Source organism: Heterocephalus glaber, unplaced genomic scaffold (assembly GCF_053883595.1).
Source record: "Heterocephalus glaber isolate CG9 unplaced genomic scaffold, H.glaber_assembly_v1.0 deba00000594, whole genome shotgun sequence".
NCBI lineage: Eukaryota > Metazoa > Chordata > Mammalia > Rodentia > Bathyergidae > Heterocephalus > Heterocephalus glaber.
The window spans coordinates 18,999,028-19,008,297 of NW_028258151.1; the positions used below are offsets into that span (position 1 = coordinate 18,999,028).

The window sequence follows — 9,270 nt, forward strand, 5'->3', positions numbered from 1 at the left end:
ACTTCCTGCAGCAACCCGGAAGTAGGAGTGCAAGGCCAGTACAGAAGTCAGGGAGCGGCCGGCTGGTTCTGAAACTGCGCGCGGAGGTCCTGATCCCGCAGCCGTGGGCGCCATGGACCCATTCCTGGTGCTGCTGCACTCTTTGTCAGCCAGCCTGTCTAGCAGCGAGGTGACTGAACTCAAGTTCTTATGCCACGGGCGCGTGGGCAAGAGGAAGCTGGAGCGCGTGCAGTGCGGCCTCGACCTCTTCTCGGTGCTGCTAGAGCAGAACGATCTGGACCCCGAGAACACCGGGCTGCTGCGGGAGCTGCTGGCCTCCCTGCGGCGTCACGACCTGCTACAGCGCCTAGACAACTTCGAGGCGGGGGCTACCTCCAGGGCATCGCCGGGGGAGGCAGGTGAGCGGTTGGAGACCAAGGAGCCAGGGCCAGTTCGCCTAGCCGTAGTCCATGAGACCCCCCGGGCGTCTGACCTTTGCCAAATTCGGTTTGCGTGGGTTTTCTCCAAAGGACTTGGTCGCGGGTTCCATACCCGCTTGGCAGATGGGAGAATCAAAACTCTGAGAAGTTAATTCACCCCAAGGTTGCAGAGCCTAGACACTCACTCCTTGACCCTCAGTGTTTACTACCCCCACTATCCCGAGGAAATATACAAAATTCACTGAAGAAAGTGCCGTTGCTAACGTCAGGGTGGGTGGAGTCATAGGAAGTTGTCAGAGGTCAGCTCAGCCTGACTTCTGCCTCTGGGAGTGTGTCCAGCTAACAGTGCCTGTACTCGTCCTGGAAGAATCATTTCTCACTTGATAACTCTGACTCACGGACTTACAGAGTGCCACTTAGTACACACTTAATATATTGCTCAATGTTCACAGTAGCCCTGTTAAATACTATTTATTATGGCTTAAATCTAAAGTGCCCTCCAGAAGGCTCATGGGTTCAGAGGTGGGACTTTTAAAAGTTGATTGGATCACAGGGACGCTATGCTCATCAGTGGACTAATCCATTGGTGAGTTCATTGCTGAATGCAATGCCCTGGTTGGACGTATGTCACTGGGGGAATGACCTAAAAGAGTATATTCTTATCCCATGCCTCTCCTTTCTCTACTTCCTGACTGCCGTGGGTAGAGCAGCTTTCCTTTGCCCTTCCATTGTGCCACTTCTACCTTGAAAGCAGACAACCATGGATAGAGCCACTGAAACCACGAGCCTCTCCATGAAACCTGAAACCTCTCCTCTTTTAATTGTGGGTGGCAACTATTATGTCTCTGAGGAAAGCTGACTAATACACTCTTATTGTCCATCATTAGTCCCACCTTTCACAGGAGGGAACTATGGCTCAGAGATGTTAACTGGCTTGCCCAAATGCACAGCTGATAACTAACAAAGTTAGAAGTAAACCAAGATGGCCAGACCTCAGATCAGGTGTTTCTTGTTGAACATCCTAATCTAAAAGTCTCGATTTTTTTTTTTTTTTTTGAGACAGAGTCTCACTATGAGTTCAGGCTGGCCTTGAACTCATTATGGAGCGCAAGCTAGCCTCAAACTCATGGTGATCCTCCTGCCTCAGCTTCCCGAGTGCTGGGATTACAGGTGCCCAGCCTTACAAGTGTCAAATTTGAAGTGCTACAAAATTAAAAAATTTTTTTTCTGGGTACCAAGGATCGAACTCAGGATCTTGCGCTGGCGAGGCAGGCACAGTGCCACTGAGCTAAATTCCCAGCCCTCAAAACTTAAAAATTTTGAGCACTGACATGATGCCACAAGTAGAAAATTCCATATCATGAACCTTTGTTTCATGCACAAAGTTGTTTAAAATAGTTCATAAAGCTACCCTCAGACTGTATGTCTAAGATGTATAGGAAAACAGGAATTTCATGGGTAGACTGGGGTCCTGAAATCCCTTGCTATGATTATGCAGATACTCAGAAATTAGATGAGGAATACCCTATGTCAGCCACAGCACTGCCTCTTTGATGGAGTTCACTGTGGAATGGCTTCCTACCCAATCTGTTACTCCCTCTCCACCCTTACCTGTGGCTTGCAGGAGTTCCAGGAGTAAAAATGAGACCAGAGTTCAAGGTTTCTCAGCCTTGCTTCCATGTTCTCAGAGCCCCAGGGAGGGCATTTGGAAAGTACTTTAGGGACACACCTCACAGGCTTCAGGCAGTAGCCTGGAATTGGCCATTGAGTCATTGAATCAAACAGGAAATAAATTATGACGCCACGAGTATTGCTGTGTAAGGACTGATTCTTCTTGGTGGCAAGCTGGGTGGTACAGCTCTGCCTGAAGGCATTCAGGCTCTGACACAGCACTGCTGGACAGACTGAACAGGGCATAGAAAAACTGTGTGTTCATGGACATTTAATGATGAGGAAATGCTGATAAATGTAAAAGACAGTGCTGAAAGTATGTGTAGTAACTCCTTAGATGTGTGTGGCTGTGCCTGTCGCTGTGTGTGTCTGTCTGTAGTTACGTAGTACTGGGTGTTGGAGGAACGTACTCCAGGTTAACAGCATGTATGGGTGGATGAGGAACAGACGATTCCATATTCCTATAGTGAGGCATTTCAGCACTTCGGTTAAAGGTAGGTTCTGGCACCAGCTTCTCAGGGTTTTGAATCCCTCCCAGCTTTACCATTTTCTAGCTGTATGATTCCAGGGAGATCTTAACATCCCCTTGCCTCAGTTTTCTCGCCAATACTAATGCTTGTAGTAACAAGTACCTAGCTCTCATGGTTGTCAGTGCTAGGAGAGTTGGCACAAGCGCCAACGGTGTCCCTAATATGTAGGAAGAGATTGAATTTTCAGGTGCTCCCCAGGCAGCACCTTGTCCTGCCTCAGCTTTCCTGTCCCTGCCCACATTCCAGAAACAGCCTTTTATGAGCAGGGCTTGGCTCTCTGATCTTAGTAGTGACCGTTCAGCAGAGGAGTGTGGTAGCCAAAGATCAAAATCTGATAGCTGAAGCAGCCAGAACTGGGTGTGCACTAGTCTCCTGGGTCTGTTGTAACAAATTATCACAAACTAGATGGCTTAAAGCAATAGGAATGTATCCTGTCACAGTCTGGACGCCAGAAATTTGGACAAGCCAGGTGTCAGCAGGGCCACACTCCCTCTGAAGGATCGGGAACTATCCTGCCTTTTCCTGTCAAGCTTCTGGAGCCCCCGGCCTTCCTTGGCTTGTGGCTGCACCATATGACCTCTGTTTTTGGTTTTTGATTTGTTTTTGCAATGCTGAGAACTAAGCCGAGGGCCTTCACACTGAGCTACATCCCCAGCCCTTACTATTTTGAGACAAGATCTTGCCCAGGCTGGATTCTGACTTATGCTCCTGCCTCAGCTTCCCAGAGTGCTGGGATTACAGGTGTGTGCTATCACACTTGTTCACTGTGTACCTTGTAAAGACAGCTGCCATTGGATTTAAGGTCCACACAGATGATCTCAAGATCCTCACTTAATTACATCTGCAAAGATATTTTTCTAAATACATGAATGTAGTTTCAAGGATTTGGCATGCAGATAGTTTCCAAGGACCATCGTTCAACCCACTATAGGGTGAGATATGAGGACAACTCTATTTTCTTCCCTCTTGGGACTCCCTAACCTCTCAGTTACCCCACTCCTAAGCAGGTAGCTCAGTATGACCCATTGCAGGGTGGGGGGCTAGCTGGGGCAGAATTGGAGGCTTTCTGTGTCAGCCCCTGGGCTGCTATCTGACTCTAGCCTCAGCACAGGACTTGCAGCCTGCCCCAGGCAGCACTGAGGCCCCTGGGGGTGGGGAGCCCTATCTCCTAAAAGTTCTCCAAACCTCCAGTAAATCATCTTGCACTCTCCCTCCCAGACCTGCGCGCAGCATTTGACGTCATCTGTGATAATGTGGGAAGAGACTGGAGAAGACTGGCTCGTCAGCTTAATGTTTCTGACACTAAGATTGATGGAATCGAGGAGCGATACCCCCGCAACCTGTCAGAGCGGGTGAGAGAGTCGCTGAGGATCTGGAAGAACTCAGAGAAGGAGAACGCGACTGTGGCCCACCTGGTGCAAGTCCTCAGGAGCTGCAAAATGAACCTGGTGGCTGACCTTGTGGAAGAGGAACAGCGGGCCCGGACGTCCCAAAATGAGAGCGGAAGCATGTCCCCATTGACATGAGAATCAGATGTGTCTGCCTTGAAAGGACCTCCACAGGCCTACTGCTATTCTGAGGGACCATGTCCACTTGGTGCTGTCCACCAAAAGCGGTTGCTTTGGTGCCTTTGGTGTCCAGCACTCTAAAGACCCCAAGAAGCCAGGCAGAGAGCCCTGGTCTCACGGCTGCAGCCCCACCACTTCTAAATCAAAGCTCTGTTTACTGAGCGTCCGCCGAGCTGGGGTTTGTACACTGCACAGATGTTCCCATGTTTTCCTTACCATCACCCTAGGACAAGGGTTCTGTCACCTTTGTTCAGTGAGCACCTGCAGGAGAAAGTTGAAACTGATGAGCACATAGAAGGAACCAGTTGACAGCGGTTGTTACCATCACTCTGCTGTTGCTTGGGGTGGGAGGGAATCAGGAAGACAGCACATCTGGCTGCAGAACCCACACTTCTAACACTGTCCTGCTGCTGCCCCCACAGCTGACCATCAGGGTAGACCTGGACACTAGGATCAAGTGGCATCCTGCCTAGGAGTCAAGACCCATGCTGCCTCTGGCCCCTGAGTGAACAAGAGTCTCTGAGGCTGGCAAAGGGACACTGTTGGCTGTGGGGACAGACAGAGGGGAGGCCTTGGAAGTGCTCACGAGAGGCTGATGCAGTCAGCACTCAGTAAATGTTCTTACAAAGAGTATGATTGCTGTGATTGTGCAGTTTACCATTTTGTATCAGAATCACTGCCTGATAACAGAACCAGCAAGAGAGCAGGATCCTGTACTGTAAGAAACCACCCCTGCTTCTAAGGCAATCTGTTGAGCAGATTAAAGTGCCTTTACGCTGGAAACTGTTACATAGAGTTCCTGTTCCTCTCGAGGACACTTTGACCTTGAATCTTCTCCAGAATTGCACTACAACAATATCAGTCTGCCTTGTGCTCATCCTGGGAGCTCACCTGTGAGTAGGGTGGTGGATCTCCACTACAGTGCATTGACCATGAGCGAAGCATGGTCAGCCAGAGGGCAGCTTTGCCCTTTTGGAATCTGCTAAGCAGCTGCTCTTTATCCCAGCTCTCTAGCTGTGACTGTAGAAAACTACATGTGCCCTGCTGTACTGCCTTAACTGTGGATTATCAAGTACTTAGCCAAGGTCCTCAGTACACTGTCCCACTAAACTGTGGCCCTGGCCTTTGAGCTCCTCTGTGCCTTCTGGCCACTCCCTCTCCAGGGGAGGAGCAGGACTTCGGAGCAGAGCTGGGCCACCCAGCCTCCCATTCCCCTGAAGGCACCCAGCATGAAGCTTGGAGATGGAGATGAGTCCCTGGACTCAGAAGTTTGTTCCATCCTCTCTGCTGGACCACATCACTGTCTATCCTGGGATGAGGAGGTGGGCTAGCTCCTGGCAGCAAAGCTAAAGAACAGTGGTGAGGGACCACACAACACAGGGAACCACCCCGGGAAAGGGGGACCTAGAGCCAAGCACTCATCAGCCTCAGTCCCTTCAGCAGAGCAGCTGCTGTCACAACACTGCAGATGCTGAGGCTTTGACTGTCCCTGGCAGGGGCGGGGGGGGGGGATATTCCCCACTTGCCTGGAACAGAAGGGAAAGGGCAAAAGTGCTCGCAAGGCATTAAGTGGGAAGAGGATGGCGGCAAGTGTTTGATAATGGGGATTATCTGCTGGATGATAAACTATTTTCTACACTTTTGTGATGTATTTTTCAGGGGTGGTGGTGGTGTTTTGAGACAGGGTCTTGTTACGTTGTTCAGGCTGGCCTTGAACTCACTGTGTAGCCCAAGCTGGCCTCATACATCGATCCTCCTGCCTCAGCCTCCCAAGTGCTGAGGATTGCACCACCACGCCCGGCTCATTTTTCAGTTTGGAAAAAGTGCCCTGCAAATGCAGTAGTTGATAGGCCCTGGACTGTCTGGCAGGGAAGGGGGGAGCACATGGTCTCTCTAGTCTGGCCTGGGTTTGAGTCCTGGCTGTGCCCCTAGTGGCCTCATCACACTAAAGGGGCCATCAGTAAATATTAAGAATCTGTAGACTTCACTTCTCAGGGACCTTAAAAATAAGCCGCCAAGCCGAGCATGGTGGCACATGTCTGTAATCCCAATACTTCGGAAGCTGAAGCAGGAGGATTACAAGTTTGAGCCCAGCCTGGACAACTTAGCAACCTAGTGAGGCTTATCTCAAAATAAAAAGAGCTGGGCATGTAGCTCAGTACTCTCTAGTACTGGAGAAAAGAGAAAAAACAAAGCAAGGCTTTACCCAGAGCCCTGGGGATCAACCCAGAGGTCATTGTGCTCAGAACACAGGAGCCCAACATAGGCCTCTGACCCTGGGGTGTCCTTCCCCACTGGTTGCTGGGGTAGGGGATGATGCAGGGCCTCTCAAGGGAAGGCACTCTGGATCTTGTGACCTCCCTTAGGATGGATGTGCTCAGTGTCCAGTCGGCACCATGACCCTGGAGACAGGTTCCAGTATACCCTGTACCCCCTCAGTAGGGAGCTGTTGTGGGGTTTTTTGGTACTGGGGATTGAACTCGGGACCTTGCATTTTCGAGGCAGGTGGCAGCACCACTGAGCTAAATCCCCGGCCCTAGAGAGCTGTTGTGTTTGAAGAGGGCTTCTTGAAGCAACTTTACCAAAAAGGAAAAAAACCCACATGCTTCTTTTTACAACTACATACAATCTGTGATTCTGAAAAAGGTGCACCCAAGTCCTGGGGTTTGCCTGACCACTCAAGTGAGCAGCTGCATCTAGCCTATGTCCACCTAAGTCCAGGTGTCTGCTCTGCAGGGAGCTCCAGGCCCCTGCCTTGGGTTTGCCCTGGACCAAAGGCTCCAGTCCTCCTCCTGTCTCAGCTGCCTTCCCCCTTCCTTCCTGTACAAAGTGGCCTCCACACCATGGCTGCTGTCTAGCCCCACCCCACACACTCAGGGTTTCTTTCACTCACCCCTCTCTAGCAGCCACCCCCTAGACTCATTGCCCCCCCCCCAAGCCTGCTGCACCCTAGTCTCCCCCTGCTGGTTCGAAGATTGCCACCTCCATTGAACACTTTTGCTTTGCTTCAGACATTGATGCTGCCCTTGCCCACTCTTGCTGTGAACTCCTCCAGATGCCACACCCTCTTCTCATCTCACTCCCCAGGGAGCACAGCCCCAGCCTTGGCCTCTCCTGTCCCAGATCCTGGACACCCGCCTGTCTCTAGCCCACTTCTTTCCTGGAAGCTCTGCTCTCTTCCTGTCACTGAGACTGTCCTTACCTTGTATGAGTTTCCGGTGGCTGGGCTGCTGTAACACTTCACCACTGGTTACCGGCTTAACTCACGTTTTTCTTAAGGTTCTAAAGGTCAGGAGTCCAAGGTGGATGTCATGGGGCTCAGGTCAGCTGTGACCAGGGCTGGCTCCATGCCATGAGCGGCTTCTCTGGCAGCCTGTGCTCCACCTGATGGCCCTCGCCCATCTGAGCTGCTAGCTCAAAGTCTTCCCATCACTGTCCCTTCCTGTCTCCCTCCCTCTCCCACTACAAAGGACCCTGTGAGCACTTGTGCTGAGTAGCGGGGATCCTCTGCCCATTGCATCATCCTTCATTTAACCACTGGGTGGCATCCCTTTTGCCATGTCAGGGAGCACACAGTTCCTGGGGGTAGGACGTGGACATTGAGCCTAGTCCTTTCCTGGATGCCACTCATCTGCTCACCGAGCCAGCTTCCTCTCCCTGGGGCTCACTCATCCCCCACAGCAGAACCAGGTCCTGAACCCAGTCCCTCATAGGCATCTCTCTTGGCCACCTTTTCTGCCTTATGCCACTATGCTCATTCTCAGCACCGCCACCCCCCGCTCTGGACCAGGGCAGAGTGACCTAACACATCTCCCACTTCTGCTCTTGCCTTTGCCTGGCCCAGCCCAACCCCCACCAGCAGCCATAACCACAGACCCCTGCCTCTATTCTGAGAAGCCACAAGAGCTCTGCGCAGTTTTAGTTTCATTTTTTTATTCCATGAGAACTATTGTGAGTCATCTAGCGGACTATTTTCTGACCACACAATCCCTGTGTGGACAGAGTTTGGAACTAGATGGGGAACATGACTCGGGGCTGCCTGTGTTCATGTCAAAGTGGCCAGTCACCGTGACTTGCAAGGCACTTTCACTGAAGCAATCCTTAGTCTCTTGAACCGTGTACTAGGTGGAGACCCTGTGCCAAGAACCATGTACCTCAAGCCCATGGATTGTCACCAGGGAACAAGCTGATTCAGGAACGAAAAGGGTCCTCATTGAGCAAAGCCTACGTGACAGGTAGGATAGAAGAAATAAAGATAGGCAGAAAGGAGACAAGGAGAATTGTAACTAAGATTGTACTTTTAAGAAGACTACACTGAAAGTCACCCAGGATTATTCATATCTTTATTCCATACATTACACTGAGCTTGTTCATATTCCTTAGGCTGGTTTATACGCCTAGCTTTTCTTTTTTCTTTCAGGTCCATCACACCTAAATCCTTTAAGGGTACTGTAAATCTGATGTGTTAACTTGAATGGATTTAGAAATGCCTAAGGCAGTAATAAAGCACAATTACAGGTGTGTCTAGCTGGCTCACAGGAGACATGAGCCTCCTGCCTGGGTTTTCCATGCCTTTCTCAATGTCTACCCAGGTTCAAGGTCCTCATACCGAGCCACAATGTCCCAGTGGTAGCCCTGCCCACCCATCCCTGCAGACCCCTGCACACTTCTTGCTGCTGCCCTGCTTGGGTCCCTGAGGGCTGCTGCAGCCCTTTGCAGCAGCTTCTGAGTAAACTGAACTCATTCGTATCTTGGTGCTCGATTATGTTGAAACTCATCAAATTTGGTACTTGATGCATTTTGACACAGAAATTTTGTGCCAGTATTTGTCATTGGTTTGGTTCTCAACAAGCAAGCTAGAACTTGTCAGTATTCATTACCTCATGACTTACTACCCTTTCCAGACAAAACAGTTTGTTTGATACTTGTTGGTTTTGGTACTTGCCATACCTCTCAGAAATAATTAACGCCAAGTACTGAGGAACCATACTGTTTGTTCGTGAAAGAATAAGTGCCAGGAAGGAAGAGAAAAGGCCCAAAGTCCCCCAGGCCTGAGTCCCCTGTGGGCAGGAAAAGCTTGTG

General features: G+C 50.6%; 1 protein-coding gene across 1 annotated transcript; it reads left to right on the forward strand.

Annotated features, from left to right (window-relative positions):
* Window positions 1-8,731, forward strand: Fadd (Fas associated via death domain). The gene is made up of 2 exons (XM_004852161.4): window positions 1-398; window positions 3,839-8,731. The coding sequence occupies exons 1-2, from the start codon at window positions 113-115 to the stop codon at window positions 4,144-4,146; spliced, it is 594 nt and encodes a 197-aa protein (XP_004852218.2). The 5' UTR covers window positions 1-112; the 3' UTR covers window positions 4,147-8,731.
* Window positions 8,732-9,270: the final 539 nt, after the last annotated feature.